This window comes from Hippocampus bargibanti, linkage group LG18 (genome assembly GCF_051943395.1).
Source record: "Hippocampus bargibanti isolate YZ-2025 linkage group LG18, ASM5194339v1, whole genome shotgun sequence".
In the NCBI taxonomy this organism is placed as follows: Eukaryota; Metazoa; Chordata; class Actinopteri; order Syngnathiformes; family Syngnathidae; genus Hippocampus; species Hippocampus bargibanti.
This window is the reverse complement of record NC_142751.1, coordinates 2,342,369-2,361,723: the sequence shown is the minus strand read 5'-3', so window position 1 is coordinate 2,361,723 and position 19,355 is coordinate 2,342,369. Positions and strand designations below refer to the sequence as shown.

Below are 19,355 nucleotides of genomic sequence, written 5' to 3'. Positions count from 1 at the left end.
AAGTGTCCTTGGGTGCTTTGAAAGGTGCTAGTAAATGAAATGTATTATTGTACTAAGTTCATCCTGTCTACTTGATATCTAATTTTAAAATTAAATTAATTAATTAATTTAAAATTATTATTATTATTATTTTATTTTTTTTTTTTTAAACAGATTCTTTACCGTATTGTAGGTGTTTCAAATACTAGACATGTTTCGGCGTATACTTCTGCCTTCGTCAGAGTGTCACGGATGTTGTTGTGACGCGCCTTTTTCAGCTGGTGTTTCTATGAGGGCTGTTTAAAATTAGATATCAAGTAGACAGGATGAACTAAATACTATTATTATTATTATTATTATTATTATTAGTTGTAGTAGTAGTATGAGCAGTGGCGGTCCGTGCATTTCACACCTTGGCCTTCAGTGAAGTCCTACTTAGTCCACTTGAACAAATATCCCTCGTAATACCATAATTTATGACACAACGGCTGGAGATATCATTTACAAAAGCACCCGCACGCAGTACTGGGCGTGGCATCACCTTAATCGTCTACAACACAGGCTATTTTCCGGAGCAATTACACATCAATAAATCTGCATCAGCAATTAGAACTTGTCACTATACGTGATACTGCAAACACTTAAAAATAAAAGGAAATTTAAAATCATTTGTCCACAAAGTTTTATTAAGTCCACCGAGAATATGCAATCTTTAACAAGATTTTACGCTAAATTACAAAATGTCAGTTTAATATAAGAAAAACAACAAGACATTCACAAAACGAACTATTTGTTGAAAATAAAAGTAAACACATCTTTTTCATTTGTTCTTGAGAATAGGCCTACATGCGACAGCGAGTTGTCCTCTCCTTCAGCCATTGTGGGTTAAAAAAGCGAGTAGATATAGTACTATAGATATATAGATATAGTTTTTCTGCTAAAGTTTCCGGGTCTGATCTGTTGTAGCTTGGTTGATTGGCATAGCGCTGCCTCCGCTGAGGGCTGAGGTAAAGTGAGTATCCAATCACAGGACGTGTACATGTCATGTTCAACGCGAGGCCCTCTAGCTGGCCTTACTGTGCCAACTCGTGATCTGATTGGCTATCGCAACTATATATCAACTACATGTTCCCGTTCATGTACAGCGCACAGACGCCCTCACTGTTGATTCTGAAGGCGTCGGTCAGATTTCATACAGCCTGGCGACACAAGCTAGCTGAATTCTGATTGGATTAAAAACTCTGACCTAAAACTACAACACTGAAAGGAGCATAACCAAATGGATATATAACATCAAGAAAACAGTATATAGAATAATTATATATATATTTAGAAAAAATACTTTTTTAATGACATTGACTTTTATTATAATTATGATAATGATGTCTGATTATGTTAGGCCAGAAGAGAAGGCCTTGCTGGCTCTGACGGCCCACCACCGAGTATGAGTATGATTTGCAATTGGTCGAGCAAAAAAGTAATGCACAGATACAAGACAGATACCAAGACAACAATATATCAAAGATTCCTTAATCATCCTATTAGTCTCATTTTCACACACAGAAAAAAAATGATTTAATAATTATAAAATCAAGTGGGTATGTCGGTGCTTGGATTTGAAGCAGATTTACATGGGGCAGGAAATGTAAGGCAATCTATTTTTGTGTTATGTTTGCTTTCAACATTTAGCTTGTAGCAGATGTGCACATTCCACCACAACGTCCCTGATCCACTGGTGAAAATGATGCTTTGATGGTCTCGTCTTTCACCTAGAGCTGCTTCATGTAACAATGAGAAAGTGCTTCAGATTGAATGCCTGTCTCTGTCTTTTGTGTTTTGTCACATTATTTTTTATTTTGTTTTTTCTTGTCCTTGTTTTGACCTCAAGATGGCACAGCCAGACTGGCTGACTTTACAGCAGCTCTTGTATTTTGTTTTTCTACTTTTTCCTTTCCTTTCCTCTTATTTTTGTCCCTTTGCTGCTGTGAAATGGAAATTTCTCCACTGTGAGAGTAATAAAAATGAATCTCATCTAAATATTTTCCAGTTGCCAGCCAGTCATACGCCACACACATAACAAACAAATTTTCACTTTCAGTCGCACCTTAATTTAGTGTTCCATTAAAGGACAAGCGACACCATTTTTTTGTTTCCTAACTGACATCAGAAAAACGTTTTATAGCATCTAAAATACAGAAAACATGGAGGATTTTTCAATCAAATTATTATTATTATTTGGTTTTAAGCAACCAAAAATAAATGCTAAAAACACACAAACAAACAAAGAAAACAGCAGGTAACAAACAAAGAAAAAACATGTTATGTTTTGTTTGGCATCAACTCTATAGAACATCCAATGTCGAATATGAACATTCGATGTCCTACAAGCCGGCTAGTGTCTGTAATTAAACTAACTTGCTTGTTTATGGCCTGTGGAAGGAAATCCACTGCTGGGAAGGATAAACTCCACAACGAAAAAAGCCCCATAAAAACACAAACTCCCTATGTGGGACTGTGGCTATAAACTACACCACGCAGCAAAAAAAAAAAAAAGACACCCACATTTTTTTTCTCACATTGTGAGACCCTCACCTTCGAAACTTGTCAACTCACCTCATATTATTTATTTTTGTTGTTACTTAGGGAAGGTTCCCGCGGTGTAACCACTTGTCATTTTGGCACACTGGGATGCCCGAGCACATCTATTATTTTCCTGTTGGAGTAGAATGCTGGGATAAATGGCACATGATTTGGCCTTGCAAACCTTTTTGGAAACCCCTGCTAGGGTGGTTGCTTTGTCGCTGTGGTGCACTGTGCAAAGCTCAGATTGCCCGCGATGACCCCTCACACCAATGCCTGGTGGTATTATTTTTTTTGTCTGACGTTTTACGAATAAACTTGACAGAGATTAAAGGGCCAGGAAACAACACGTGGCACCAATAACTCAGTCTGGTGGTCACTTTTTATATGTGCCACGAAAAGTCTCAACTGGACTCCAAACTGGACTTTGGGGCCTGGCACATAGGATGCATTAGGACTTTAATTTTTGCCCCTTTATTGATATCTTTTTGACAAATCTAATTGACAAATGCAGATGTGCAAAATATGTCCAATAAAACATGTACGAGTGACTTTCAAAATAATAACATTCAAAGCCAACAATTAAATATAAGAAAGCCTTTAATAGTCCCAGAAATTTGCATTACATGCACAAAAACTTTTAAAAATTGAAATCTACGACTGCATACACAATGTCTGAGAAAAGAACTGTACACAATGCAAAAGTAGAAACAAAGAAAAAGAAATTATTCAAGAGCAAAAAACAATTAGTGCATGCACACAAATGTTTCAAAATGCAAAAGTATAAAATATACAATCTAGACAAAAACATACATGCAAATGCATATATGCTACATAAGGTGTGTATGTAACAAGTACTACATAAAGAATTATTTATTTATTTGTTTATTTGTTTATTCTGTACTTCAAGATGGCGCTGCGAGAGTGGCTGTCTTTACAACAGCTCGTGTAATACGTCTGTGTAAGATCGCAGTCGTACAGGAGTGGTCCATCAATGAAAAGGTTTCTTCAGCGGTCATCTGTACTTCTTTGAAGGTGTCAGACGTTTCGCTTCTTATCCAAGAAACTTAGTCAGCAAACTAAAGTCTTACTGGTAGTTTAGGCCATATATATATATATCCCTACATTCCAGACATGGCGGTGCCGGACTCTGCTATAATAGGTCCCTGCTCCCTGGTTGGGGGAGCAGAGGACTACTCCCTGCAGCTGCTCCCCAATGTACTGCTCTTTACAATATTCTTTCTTACAATGTATTAAATAAACTACATTACTTTGTTCTTCATTTGGCAGCCTATCTTTTGGACGCACTAATTTTTGCCTTACAGTGTTTTTCGGTTTGAAATAAATAGGGATTTTGTGTTGCCAAAGGACTTTTTGTAGTTTTTCAGAAACTCCTGCAATGTAAGGTACTGCTACCCCTCTCCTTTTTGTATCTGTCTGTCTTTCTGTCCGTCAGTCGGCCTGTCGGTCGTTCGGTCGGCCTGTCGGTCGTTCTGTTGGTCGTCCTGTTGGTCGGTTGGCCGGTCGGTCGTCCTGTTGGTCAGTTGGCCGGTCGGTCGATCTGTCCGTCCGTCCGTCGGTCTCTCGGTCGGTCTCTCGGTCGGTCTCTCAGTTGGTCTCTCGGTCCGTCTCTCGGTCGGTATAGACATAGATGCTTTCAAAAAGCATTTCAACTGTAGCATCGCGAGACAGATTCTTTTTCTCCAACAGGCATCCCTTTCTTGGGACTTCTCACCGATGGGAATCTTAAAGCCGTGCACAATCTGAGGATCTCACTTGGCTCACGTGTTTCTCTCCTTGCACTGTGTCTTCAGTCTCTCCTGAAGCACTGCCTTCCGTCAGGCCGTCTGGCTTTGTGTCTCCGTTTTCAGCTTGATTGAGCAGTCAACATGTCAATCATTATACGGAGTACGATGGATGAACCCGCACAACAGTATATATACTTCACGTAGTGCCTGGTTGTTAAGTGCTGTTGTATTTGTCGAGTATAATGATGAAGATTCTTCTGTCCGGGAGGCACGGTGGTTGTCTGGTTAGCGCGTTAGCCTTACCGCCCAGAGGTGCAGGGTTCTATTCTGGCCCTAGCATTACTGTTTGCATGACATTACCTCCCAAGAAAATGCTCCTCTGTCCAGATCATCTGAGATGTATTTGTGTGCATTTAACTCAGTCGCTGCCGGACAAAAATGTGTCCCCTCCCGTGCCAAGGTTCTTGTCACCTTCACTCAAATTCCTTAACCCACAGAATATTGAGTTTTAAAACGACATAAACATTCAATGCAACATTAGAAACTTTGGACTCTCTTCTTTCATCAGGAAAAAAAAGTTAAATCTTAAATGATATGGGTCTGGAGTTATTTGATCTTCAAATGAGGGTGGCTGTCCAAAATACAATGCAATACAGCTATATTGATTCAGATAGCGCTTGAACAACAGCAGAAGCTGGAACAAAGCACTGACATGAAAAAAGGAAATGCTGCCCCCTTGTGGAAGGGAAAAAACGTGTCAGAGGTCTGGCCGGCGCTTTATCGACAACAAAACAACAAAAAGCAAAATCGGAACAAATTAGAGAATGGCGCTCTACGTCATATTTTCAATTCCCTAATAAATGCGTGGATGGCAGTGAATGAGTTAATGGGGAGCCCAATGTGCCACACGATGTCGATCACGACTTTTATAGAAACAGGACAACCTAAAATCCATGAAGCCAGGACATGTATTTGATCACTGTGACAAATGGCTGCCATTTTTTAATGAGGAAATCAAGTTTGCTTTGCGATTGAGAACAAATTATTGAAGTCGAACAAAATGGGTCAAACTGAGCCCGATATCAAAGTACCAGTATGAGAACATGGACTGAATATCATATTTCTGTTCAATTCAAACGTTCTACGCTCTGCATAGTTGGCCATAATGAGGCGAGTTGGGAAAAAACATTCATTTATTTATTTATCTATGTATTGATTTTTTTGTTTATTTATGTATTTATTTGGCTGTTTATTGATTTATTTGGTTGTTTATAAATGTGTGTCTATTTATTTATTTCTTTATTTATTTATTTATTTGTGTATTTATGTATTTATTTATTTAACTATTTATTGAATTGTTTATGTGTTTATTTATTCATTTATTTATTTATCTATTTATTGATTTATTTATGTACTGTTTTTTTCTTGTCTTATTTATTTGGCTGTTTATTTATTTGGCTGTTAATACTGCTTAATGGTATCTATTATGACATTTTTTTTCGTTAATCTTAGTCATAAATGTCTTTAATAGCCGCCAAACATGTACAGTGTTTATTATATATAGCTATATAACTATCTCGCTAGCTATCTAGGTAGTTAGCTAGTTAGCTATCAACTTTCTATCTATTTGAGTTACTTCCGGGTTGAGTGACTGTAAAGTGACCTTGAGAGTTTTGAAAGGCGCTTAGAAATGAAATGTATTATTATTATTATTATTATTATTATTATTATAAAACCGCCTAATTTATTTTCCGTCACAAATGCACAAGGACAATGGAATAGCAGAAAGCAATTATCAGATTTTTTTCTTTATGCTTTGTTTGAAACCACAAGTTTGTTTGTTCTCACAGTTCGTGGCACGAGCGTTTCACTCAATCCATAACTTTGAAATTCAATGGGAGCATAAAAGCCTTTTCGTGTTCTTGAACATCACGGGGAATTACCGACGTTGCTTTTCTTCCTCTCATGATTAAACGTGGCTTAAGATGAAAAGCCGAACAAATGGGGGGAGCAGATAAGAAAGAAGTGTGACCGATGTTGTTGAATAAATATAAGATCAATCACAAAAAGGCAAATATTATTATGGGACAAACTTATCGATTTTAAATAAGGAGAACACAATGTGTGTGTGTGTGTGTGTGTGTGTGTGTGTGGGGGGGGGGGGGGGGGGGGGGGGGGGGGGGGGGGGGGCAAATGGAAGGCGACAGCGGCTTGTAATAGTTGAACTCCCCCATCCGAAGAACAAGAATTTTCATTTTTCTTTCTATAGCCATATTTAAAATGCTCACTCTGTTAAGCACATGTGAACATGTTCTTGTTTTAATTTTTTTTCAAGCAAAGTCAAGGGCAGTTAAAGTCAGCTTTATTGTCAAATATGCTCATATGCATGAAATACAGCACAGACATGAGATGCAGCACTGTCCTCTCGGACCCACCGTGCAAGGCACTTATAATGTGGCTAATAAAGACAGAAAATTAACAACAGAGAATACATGTAATTTGTGAATGTAAAGGTAGGTATTGTCACATGTAAAGTGAGGTAGTGTCATATGAAAAGTGGTGTAGTGTAGTAATGCAAAAACAAAAAAGGCTCAAGTGCATGAAAAAAAAAGAAAAAATAGAGTTCAGGATGATGGTACAGCACGTAGCGTGTACTCAGGGTTCGGTGAGTGTGGCAGTGGGAAGGAGCAGGGGAGGGCAGGGGTGGGAGGGAGTTGGGAGTTGCCTGGTGGCAGAAACTGACAATTCATTGGCAAGCTTACCCTGTCAAGTGAAACAAAAGTTCCTTATTTGAAAAAAAGGAATTGCAAAAAGCCCATCTGTCGTGTGGGCAAGAACTCTAGTGGGCTTGTTCCAGAAAGAATCAGAATCAGAATAAAGGTATTCTGATTCTGATTCTGATTCTGAAGAGAGGCACACCAAAAGCTCCCCCTTCGCCCTTTTAGAATAGCAGTCGGGGAAAAAGAACTGTTTAAATGGGATCAACTTTAAAGCTGATTAATTCATCCCGGCCATTAATGCTGATGTGCTGCGGAACACCTGACGGATGGATGACAGCCAGCTGCTTGGCTGCCAATATTGGTGACTTTGAGCCTTTGGCCAGATGAAAAACTTGTGCTTCAGCTATTTAGTGTCAAATCCATGTGTGTGTGTATATATATGTGCGTGTATATGTATGTGTGTGTGTGTGTGTGTGTATGTGTGTATATATATATATATATATATATATATATATATATATATATATATATATATATATGTGTATATATATATATATATATATATATATATATATATTATATTTGCCTTGAATTTCACAGAGCATGTTATGTAAAATTAAATAAATAAAAAGCAGAATGCAAATAATGCTTTCGCAATGTTTTGGGGTCTTTTTACAAGGACAATGGGACCATAAAACGTGATATTAATGGTTGGTTATTTCATAAAGAATAGCTGGTATTACAATAAAAAAAAGACAATGTGTTTTTTTGTTGTTTCAAAAAAGCTTCACAAGACACCAAGGAATAAAAGCAGAGAAAGTAAAGTCGTGCTTGTGTTCATCAAAATCATGTGTGGTAAATTGCACAAATTTGCCAATCTGATCCTGAATGATCACATCATGTGTTAAGAATAAAAAAAAGGGTCACGTCCAGATTACTTTGGGATATATGCATCTGGAATACAGGCCACACCCCTCCGGATGCTTTCATGGAAGTCGTTTGAAGAATCCATTCATCATCCGAAAAAGAAAAAAAAACATAAACCCGGTCCCAATAAATGGAAAAATACTACAGACGCCTCAACGACAAGGCTGTGTGTTTGTTTACGATGTTCTATCCCTTTAAGAGCCTCTGTTTACAGCCCATTCCAGAGAGGATGAAACCATTAGTCTGCTGTCCATACAAAAAAAACAAAAACAAAGACAGAAATTTTCATTTCAAAAACCAATGGAAGCAGATAAAGACAGGCAAACAGACTCCGATGGGGGGCAGGAAGCTCCTATCTCTCCATCTCCTCAATGGCGTTGTAGGCGTCCACGTTCTGTCAGTCAATGAGATCCACGGAGGCGGACCCGGTCGCTCCGCTAGTTCAGTTCTCCGTTCACTGTGCCACGTGCTCTCGCTGATGATCCCCCTTTTTGTGGTATGTCCGCAGATGGCAAACCTTGTGACATCGCTGTGCTGTGTAGTTCTGGCGGCGGTGGTAGTAGCCTACGCGCAGAGACGCAGTCAGCTTGGTGAGTATCCATTTTAATCACCTCTCCTCGCGGTGGCAACTGGCTGTCATTTTGAAAAGTCACACTTCCAGATAGTTGGTTGACTGCAAATCTAGTGATTTCCTCATAACGACCCTTTTTCCTGATTGACCCATGCCACAAATTATTATTTTACAAATTATTTTTACTATGTAAGTCCGTTCAGAAGTATTGACCCAACCCGTGATCCTTCACACACTTGGAAATCTGTTGTGTCGTTCAAGCGACGTCAAGTTTTCTCTGTTCTGGGCAGACAGTTGTGTTCAACAAAGACACCAGTCAGGTTAACTCATGACCGTGATCATGTTCCAAATTATCGGAATGCTGGGATCCTTCTGAAAGAACAGCAAGGGGGGGTTACGCCGAGTGCTATGGACAAACAGGAAAAGTCATTTTGAGTTTCTTACAAAACGCAAGACTGTTTGTGTTTGGCATGCCAGGCAATATGTCAATTGACTGTGTAGAACAGGGGTCTCAAACTCAATTCACCCGGGGGCCGCTGGAGGCACAGTCTGGGTGAGGCTGGGCCTCATCAGGATTTCCACAACAACAGCACATATAAAATATTCCAATGTTCTCAAAACTTTATTATTTCGAATTATTTCAATAAAGTTTCAAATTTCTGTATTCACAGTTCTTTAACCTTTAACTTTCTTAACATAAATAAAATATTGAACTTGAACTGTCCTAAACATGGCTTCTCACCTACTTCTTGCTGATAGAGACCTGGCAGCGCTTCTTTTCACAAAGTCGAGCCACGTTTGGCTTGAGGGAGGAGGCAGTGGAGACTCTGAGTAGGGCTTAAAGATGCTCATCTTCTGGACCTGTACTTGTACTTATTGACGTTCAAGGTGGAGAAGAGCTTCTCACATAAATATGTGCTCTCAAAAAGACAGGGAAGCTGGGGGTTCACTCTCTCAAAAATTGCCCAAGCTGCTTTTCCATTCACATCCCTGAACTTGGCTTTGAGTGCAGAGATGCACTGTAGGTCACAGGGCTCCATTTGGAATAAAGGAGGGGCATCTTGCACAGCAAAAGAGAATGGGTCCGCAAAAATTTTAAATATGGCTTTGTGCGTCTTGAAGTCTGCAAATCTGTGATTAAATTCCCTCTGTAGCTCCAAAATGGTGGTTTGTTGCATGGTTGTTCAGTGGTTTGTTTAGCTCCGCACACAAGTTTCTTCATATCAATCATGCGGGGCCGCACTAACATTAATCTTTTATATCAAGGCGGGCCGCAAAATATTCTTTCGGGGGCCGCAGTTGGCCCGCGGGCCGCGAGTTTGAGACCTCTGTTGTAGAAGCAGTTGTTAGCCCGTGGCTACAACGTGGAAATTATCTGACATGGAAAATGTCTTGAAGCGGAGTCACTCAGTTCACTAATGTCACTATGTCACAGGGATACATGAATGAAATGACCAAAAATTGATGTGTTCCAAAATTACTATGACTCTTCTTCTTTTCCTTTGGGCTTCTCCCTTCAGAGGTCGCCACAGTGAATCAGTGTCGTCCATCTCACCCGGTTTTGTGCATCCTCTTATCTCACACCAGTTCCCTTCATGTCCTCTTTGACAACACCCATAAACCTCCTCTTTGGTCTTCCTCTCGGTCTCCTGCCTGGCAGTTCAAGGCTCAGCATCCTTCTTCCGATATAGTCACTCTCTCTCCTCTGGACATGTCCAAACCATCTCAGTCTGACTTTGTCTCCAAAGCCTCTAATATGAGTTGTCCCTCTGATATACTCATTACTGACCCGATCCAACCTGGTCACTCCCGAAGAGAACCTCAACATCTTCATCTCAGCTATGTCTAGCTCTGCTTGCTGCCTTTTGTTCAGTGGCACTGTCTCCAGTCCAAACATCATGCCTGGTCTCAGCACCGTTTATACACCTTTCCTGTCTTCCTAGCTGAAACCCTTCTATCACACATCACACCTGACATTTTTCTCCAGCCGTTCCAGCCTGCCTGGACACGCTTCTTCACCTCTTTTCCACATTCTCCATTGCTCTGGAGAAATAGATAGGTTTAGAAGTGCCCAAAGGAGGCAATAGCATTGCGCCCCGCGGTCACCAGATCGTGACGTCACTGATGGCGTCACGAGTTGTAGTCTCTGACACAGTTCCGTACCATATGAATAATTTTTGCTCGTTTTTCGTCGATTTTCTTCCGGTATTCGACGAAATTCTAATACTTTGTGGCTAAATATGTTTTAGAAGACAACTACTTCACTCTCACGTCGTCTTTCGGCGCTATGTGAAGTCGGACAAGTCCAAAAACCTCAACTTTCAAGATCAGATATGCTTTGGATTATAATTTTTTTATAATCCAAAACATACAATTGCAATTAAATACACCACTATTGATGTTTATTTATTCAGAGTCTAAAAATGTTATGAATAATAGAAATGGCAGCTCTTTAAGATTGAAAATTCAAATACATAGTATAATTATCTTTTGAGTGTGATTGTAACCAATCTTCAAACGTGAAAAAAATAACATTCATAAAGAATGATCATACTTAATTGGTGATCGGAATTGGACTCAGAAATTGTAGAGAAATTGTAGAGGATTAGGTAACACTGCGTATAGTCCAACACTTTTATATTAATAATTATTTTTCAATAATAATGCCAAATTTAAATTGTCCTCATCACTCTCATCATTTAAAATTTCCTTTTTTGGGGGCGTTGTTAAACTAATTTTTCAGTTAATATACAACCACAGAAATTTGAACAAGATATTCCACTACTTTTACAGCAACATTGAGTGTGCAATTGTCACAGCCAGTAAAACAATGAAAGCTGATTAATTAGTCAACCATATGATGACTTGAATGAGATGACATTTTTTGAAACTTCTAACCTCATTGACCTGCAAAAATTACACTGCGATTCAGTTTTGATCGAAGAAAACTCTTCATCAAGTCATCATTCTGTAGGCGAGTGATATGGTGTAAACGGACAGATAGGAAGATATTAGTGATGGTTCTGATGAGGTCTATGGTATGGTTCTCAATACCATCTCGGGTTATGATCTCGTGTTCCAAATCGAAAAGGGCTAGATGGCCAACTGCAGCAACAACACGCGTGACAATCTTGAAGAACATTATTTAATGAAGAACAGCTAGAACGTGCTTATGAACAGTCGAAGATCGAAAACAGGACGAAAATTAGTCGCTAGAACATCGCAAAACGATTGTTTTTTTTTCTTTTTATAGAAATTTCATTTTCACTCACTTGAAGAACGAAATTCCTTTGTTTTTCAGCTTGTAGTTGAAGCATCCGTAAGCGAAACATTGCAGCCCCCAACTGTTGTTCCTTTTTACAGCGTCCATACGTTAAATAGACCTAAATACGCTCAAAACTATCCTATTTCTATGCCAAACCAAGCCACGTTACTATGGACGCTACAACTCGTGACGTCACGTCCGGGTCTGCCATCAACCTCGTCTCTACGCCACTTCTACTACCTATCTATTTCTATGCTCTGCACATTTGACCCCAAGTACACTAAAATCCTCTACCTTCTTCTTCTCCCTGTAGCATCACTCTCGCACTAGGGTCCCTCTCATTCGCACACATATATTCCGTCTTGGTGCGACTGATCTTCGTTCCTCTCCTTTCTAGGGAATACTGTACCTCCACCTCTGTAGTTACTCCCCCACCTGTTCGCTGCGCTTGCCAAAATGACTATGACTCTAAGAATGATAACAAAAAAATAACAAAATGAAGTACAGTTTAGCACTCTTGCTAACATCTTTAATACCATATTTTACCGTGTATAAGGCGGACCCAAAAGCCTTGATTTTCTTGAAAAGATGATCTTGCGTCTTGTATGTCAAGTAATATTGAGCCACAACAGGTCTCGCAACAGCCAGTGACTCAATTTCCCCCTTTAGAAGAAATAGTGCCTAACCCCAGCCTCTACTCTAGCTGGGGTTACACACATATAGTGTGATGTGCCTCATATTTGAAAACTTTGTATATTTTTATATATTACATTTGGGAAACATTTTTCATTCATTGAAGGTGCGCCTTATATTCCGATGCACCTTCAAAGTCAAAAAAGTCAGTCAGCTTTATTGTCAAATATGCTAATATGCATGGCATACAGCAAAAATGAAATTACTGTCCTCTCCGACCCAGCGTGCAAGGCACTTATAATGTGGCTAAAAAAGACACTATTGACAACAGGCAATACATGTGATTTGTGAATGTCAAGTGAGGCAAATATGTATAGTGAGGTAGTGACGTATGTAAAGTGAGGTAGTGTCGTATGTAAAGTGACGTAGTGTAGTAATGCAAAAACAAACACAAAAAAAGGTTGAAGTCAGGTCTTGCAGAAAAAAAAATAGAGTTCAGGATGATGGTTGTACTGAGGGTTCGCTGAGTGTGGCAGTGGGAAGGGGCAGAAGGGACAGGGTTGGGAGGGAGTTGAGTCTCCTGACTGCCTGGTGTCAGAAACTGTCCTTGAGTCTTCTGGTCTTGGCTCGGAGACTCCGCAGTCTCCTAGCCGATGGCAGCAGGCTGAAGAGGCTGTGCGAGGGGTGGGTAGGATCGCCAGCGATCCTGATGGCTCTGCAGGTGCGGCGGGTGTTGTAAATGTCCTGAAGGGGGGAGAGAGACACTGATGATCTTCTCAGCTGTCCTCACGATGTGCTGCAGAGTCTACGGCAGGACAGGGTGCTGGCGCCGTACCACACAGTGATTCAGCTAGTCAGGATGCTCTCGATTGTACCGCGGTAGAAAGAGATCGTGAAAGGGGTCGGGGCTCCAGCTCTTCTGTGCTTGCGGAGGAAGTACATCCGCTGGTGGGATCTCTTGGCCAGTGATGCCGTGTTGTGGCTCCAGGGCAGGTCTTCGGAGATGTTCATTACCAGGACCTTGGTGATGCTCACTCTTTCCACTGCAGCACCGTCGATGGTCAGTGGAGCATGCTGGGGGTGAACTCTCCTGAAGTCCACAACAATCTCCTTCGTCTTCCCCACATTCAGACGGAGATTGTTGTCCTTGCACCACGTGGGCAGGCGGCTGACCTCATACCCTGTACAATGGATTCAAATTGATCTCAGTTGCTTGACACTGAGGGTCTTCTGGTGCCCTTTATTTCAGTCTGAATAGTCCTTATTTATTTTTGGTGGGAAGGATATGGAATGATATGCACCAAAAAATCTTGAGTTTAATTGAATTCCCTTTCAAAACTCTCAGGGTCACTTCACAGTCACCGGACGAGGAAGTTAAATAACTAGCTGGATAGATAGCCAATAAATAGCTAGCTAGATAGCTAGCCAGATGTATAGCTACATCTCTGTCAATCATCGGTGAGGAAAGAAAACGCTAATGATTCTTCCGAATTCTTGCGCTTACCGTTGCGGTTTTGTGCTGACCTTGAATGTTCATTTTTATGCAAGTCAACCTTTTTTACACCAAAAAAAAACAAAACAAAACAAAAGCAATGTATGCTCAATATTTTCTCAGCATACAAATTAGGGTAGACCCACCAAATTCGCATCGAAAGCACAAATTAAGCGTTTAGATCAATTAACTGATCTGATTACTTTGCGATTGCTGTGCGATATTACCGACAATAGAATTACCGGCTGGTAGGGTGTCGAGAACAAACAAAAAGTTTGAGGCTTTTTACTTTGCGGACCACTGTTTCAATAGAAGACCTGGAGCTTGTGTGTTGTTCCATTTTCTTTGCCACTGTTGGCAGCGGAGCCCTGGAGAGTTAACTCCATTAGTCGAGGCGGAGCCCTCCAGAGAAATAGCGGCTCCTGTGGACCACAGCAAATGACTGTCAGCTTTCAAAGAACAGCATTTGGAAGACCAAAGGTCTTCTCTTGTGTTTTTTTACCGCAGTCATCTTCAAGAATACTCCCTGCCAAGGGTGTCCAAACATTTTTGCAAAAGGGGGCCAGATTTGATGTCTTACAACTGTAAGGTGGGGAACATTGGCGGACCTTCTTTCCTTTCACTTGCACATTTCACTGCCAGTGAAATGTGCAAAAATGTGTCAGGGTTGTGCCATGAGCCAGGGTTTTTGCCAATGTCACTCCAACATAAATGCCACTCCAACATAAACATTCAATGCAGCGTAAGAAACCTTAGACTCTCTTCTTTCATCATGTAAATCCGCTTCGATTCTAAGCCGCGACAAATTCACATTTGCATCAGATACACATTTTTCCATTTTTGAATGATTGAGCGTTAACAGATCTCTATTTTCCTCCCCGTTAAAAGGTACTTTTTTGTAGTTCTCGTGATCCTATTGGGAGTACATAAAGAAGAAGGTCGGAACTCACGATGACTCGGCGACAAGCATGTACGTTCGTACGCATATACACGGAACAATGTTGACGCTACTGTGTAAGCTCTCAGTCGTACAGGAGTGGTCCATTGATGAAAAGTTTTCTTCAGCCGTCATCTGTACTTCTTTGAAGGTGTCGGACGTTTCGCTTCTTATCCAAGAAACTTCGTCAGCAAACTAAATTTTTACTGGTAGTTTAGGCCCTATATATATATATATATATATCCCTAATGTCCAGACATGGCGGTGCCGGACTCTGCTATGATAGGTCCCTGCTCTCAGTTTGGGGGGAGCAGATGACTACTCCCTGCGGCTCCACTGATTGTTCCTATTGTTCAGACTAACGACTGACCTGATTGCCCCACTTCCTCTGGCATCACCTCATCAGTATTACTAATCCTATGTTGCCTAAGTGGGCTGTTGTACGAACAATCCACATTGAACCTCACGCCACCATATCGGTTTAATGCAGGATTTAGCTGTTTTATGAAAATTGCTTCTTTTACTCCCCTTTCAAACCATCTCTGTTCTTTCGCTAAGATTTTAACTTCATTGTCGTCAAATGAGTGGTTACTAGCTTTTAGCTGCATATATAATTATTGAGGCCCACTAGTATTATCCCTGCGATGTTAATGAGGTTTTTCTTGAGAATGTTTAGTGTCCCCAATGTACTGCTCTTTACAATTTTCATTCTTACAATGTATTGAATAAACTACATTACTTTATTTTTCATTTGGCAGCCTATCTTTTGGATGCACTAATTTTTGCCTTAAAGTGTTCATCGGTTTGAAATAAGTAGGAATTTCGTGTTGCCAAAGGACTCTTTGTAGTTTTTTTTCAGAAACTCCTGCAATGTAAGGTATTGCTACTCCTCTCCTTTTTGTATCTTCAGAATTTTTGGTTTCATTCCCTATTCTTTCTTTCTGACATTTGTTAAATGATTACTGAGGGTACCCACAGTTTGTTGGGGAGACTAAACAAAGGGATATATCTATAGGGCCTAAACTACCAGTAAAAATTTAGTTTGCTGACAAAGTTTCTTGGATAAGAAGCGAAACGTCCGACACCTTCAAAGAAGTCCAGATGACGGCTGAAGAAACCTTTTCATCAATGTTGACGCTACCGATGCTACTAACTGAAATGTCAACTTTCTCTTGAATAAACTATGCAAACCGACAGATCAGGATCACAATCCCGCTGCTGGGTCACATTTGCATATCCAGTGCAAAATAACGTATGCTCCAACTGCACGAGTACGACGCGAGGGACACATCTGTGGGGAAAATGCTTTTCGTTACTTAAAAAGAAATAAATAAGTCGCCTGCCGTTTTGACGGACAGTTTTATGCTACATATCCCAAAGTGCAACGCACCGGGTAATACATATGCCGACAAAATAAGCGTTATCAGTTCGCCGGCGTGCCTTTTTCGTTGCATCTGACGGCATATCTGCCCTCGTCTTTGTACCATATATGCAAATATAACAATGAAAGGGTGTCCATTTTCTTAGGATTTGTTCGCTAACCCTTTCGGTGTGTCTGAGTGTTTCTCTGCGCGTGAAGTGACATCATCTAGTGTCTGAGAGAGCATATTATTTATGCAAGTCCATATCCTGATTGAGAGATGAATGTTTTCCGCTCATAATCACTCCCTAGCTCCATGTCCTCCTTGCTCCCCGACATAATCCATTTTTCAAATTTTCCCTTCCCGATTGTCGTCTATTTAATTTTTCGACTTTCTCACCTCACATCCTTTTTCCCTTTTCCTCATTTTTCCAGCCCCCCCCCCCCCACGCTTCCCAACCCTCACTTCATCCGCGAGCTTGTCAACACGCAGATCTATCGCCGATGACATCACGTTCCGCTGATTGCTACGCCACTCTCGCATGTTTTTTTGGCCGTTTCCATTCGGATGTTGAGGTCATGCGAAAGGGGGAAGGGTAGCCAAATGGGGACTCATTTGCGGGTATTCCGGTTTAAGCTTAGGTGTTTTGATATTTTGGTGAAATGGTGATCACCTTTCTAAGTGGGTTGTATTCTGCATTCAAATTGAATAGATGCTTTCAGATTTTGCTTGTCCCATTATTATTATTGTACAGTGATACCTCGATTTACGAACGCTTTAGCTAACGAACTTTTATAATATAATCTTGGCAAAGAATATAATCTTGGCATACAAAGTATTTTTCGGGAAACACACGGAGCGCCACAATGAGTGATGTGTCGTTCGCGAACCAGCCGGTTCTTTGAGCTGGATCTCTGAAGTGAATAAAGAGAGCCGGCTCCTGCTGGAAATGGCAGCCAACTTTTTTTGTCCTCTATTCATTCCTCAAGTTAGTGAAAGAAGAAGGCTACGTTCCTCATCAAGTGTTTAATGCTAAAGAGACCGACCTTTTTTTGGAAAAAGATGCCTAACCGGACTTTAATTACACAGGAAGAGAAGTCCGTTCCTGGGCATAAGCCTATGAAAGCTAGGCTAAACCTCTTTCCTACAGTCCTTATTCTGATTCTCCCTCCCACCTCCTCTCACTCCATTCCATCAAGCCATCAACGACCATCACAAAGGCAAATAAAACGACGTTACAGTACAGTTTATTTCTTGAATTATAATACCATAACACATTTATTCTACCTAAAACAGGCTATATTTTGTCTAGTTTTAAAGGACACAACGTCACTTTTTTGTTTCCTGACATCAGAAAAACATTTTATAGAATCTAAAATACCCAAAACACAGAGTATGATATTTTTATTCAAATGGAAAACACCAATAAAAATGACTTAAAGTGTCCAAAATCTGCAAAAAAAATGAGCTGCGAATTGAGCATTTTCAGAAGGTCCCGCCCCCAGTTCGTGACATCACGACAAGACGTCTTGCATTGCTGGAGAATCAAAACAATGGCTTCAGATTCGGAGAATATGCTTTCTTGTTACACATCCAGTTATGAATATGATTCAAATAGTTCTGAAGAGGAAAGCATACATGTTTGCAATCGATTAAATAATTTATTCCGTGCCATTTTGAGGCAATATTGGGAGGAAATGGCATGGGAGAAAAGAGGCAGAAAATGGCCACTGACCTCCTGTGAGGAATGAATCAGCCCGTTTCCACAGGCTGATAAATTCCTTATATGGAGCTTGGACGCCCTCTTCTGGCTCTTTCTGGTACAACACGAGGTTTTCAGACCAAACAAGCATTGACGTGATGGAAGGACTGCTACAATGTGTACTTTTTGTCGGTTAGGGGCGTTCCTTCAGTGACGTCACGTACGGACTAGTCACCAACTCAAAAACAAGACTTCCGGAATATTCAGCACCAGTCTTAAAACGTAAAATATAGGTATATGCGGTGGAATCTTTGTAAAATACGCTCAGTAGAAGTCATTTTGAAGCCATTTTACAAATTATGGACACAACTTGTCCGGAGACGTCGGTTGTCCTTTAAGGCTTATTTAGTCGAAAATTACGTTTTAGGGGGACCTGGGAACTGATTCTTCTCATTTTAATGGTTTCCTATGGGAAATTAATGTTTGGAATACACACTTTTCGCCTTGCACACACTTTCTGGAAACCAATTAAGTTCATAAACCAAGCCTTTATATATTTTTAACTCATTCACTGCCATTCACAATTTTATTCTGGAATTGGAAATATGTTGTAGAGCGCCATGCGGGACGAATAAAGGTATTCTGATTCTGATTCTGATTCCCGAATTTGTTCGGGTTTTGTTTTTTCATGCTTAGATAAAGCGCGGCCAGACCTCTGGCAATGTTTTTCCCTTCCACAAGGGAGCAGCATTTCCCTTTGTTTCCATGTTAGCACTTTGTTCCAGCTTCATCTGTTGTTAAAGCACTATATAAACATTTCAATTTTCAAATGTTGACAGCCCCCTCCCAAAAGGGAGTTCACTTTGGTTAATTATTTGCCAGATGTTTTGCTTTTCTTGCATTTTGCCGCCGGATATCCTAAAAATGATGACGGTGTGAATTAGCACAAAATTAAAATGGTCAATTGATAAAGTTAATTTTCCGATGCAATCTTCAAGTCAAGTAAGGAAAGTAGCTAGCTAGCTATTAGCTATCTAGTCATATAGCTAATTATTATCTATACAGCTAGCTAGCCAGTTATTTGAATCAGGAAACATATTAGCTAACTATCTATTCGCTATATATTATCTATCTCACTCCCTTTTTTTTTTTGTTATTCCGGGTTAAGTGAACGCTGGTATCTGCTTACCCACAGAAAAAAAAACTTCTCCTGTGACTGTAAAGTGACCTTGAGAGTTATGAAAGGCGCTTAGAAATTAAATGGATTATTATTATTATTAATATGTAATTACTGTGTTGTATTTTGGCCATCCGCTCTCATTTTAAGCTCCTATAACTCCAGACTCTCATAACTTCGAAAGTAACTTTTTTTTCTGATGAAAGAAGAGCGTCTATCTAACTCTGTATTGTATTTTTATATCATCTTAAAACTATTTTTCT

General features: G+C 40.1%; 1 protein-coding gene across 2 annotated transcripts in view; it reads left to right on the top strand.

Moving 5' to 3' along the window:
* cntfr (ciliary neurotrophic factor receptor) overlaps positions 1 to 19,355 on the top strand; it is a 272,300-nt gene that overhangs the window by 73,537 nt on the left and 179,408 nt on the right. For both annotated transcript variants that reach the window (XM_089021215.1, XM_089021216.1), the window contains exon 3: positions 8,463 to 8,544. In XM_089021215.1, the coding sequence (XP_088877341.1) occupies positions 8,463 to 8,544 (82 nt within the window). The remainder of the gene's footprint in view (positions 1 to 8,462; positions 8,545 to 19,355) is intronic.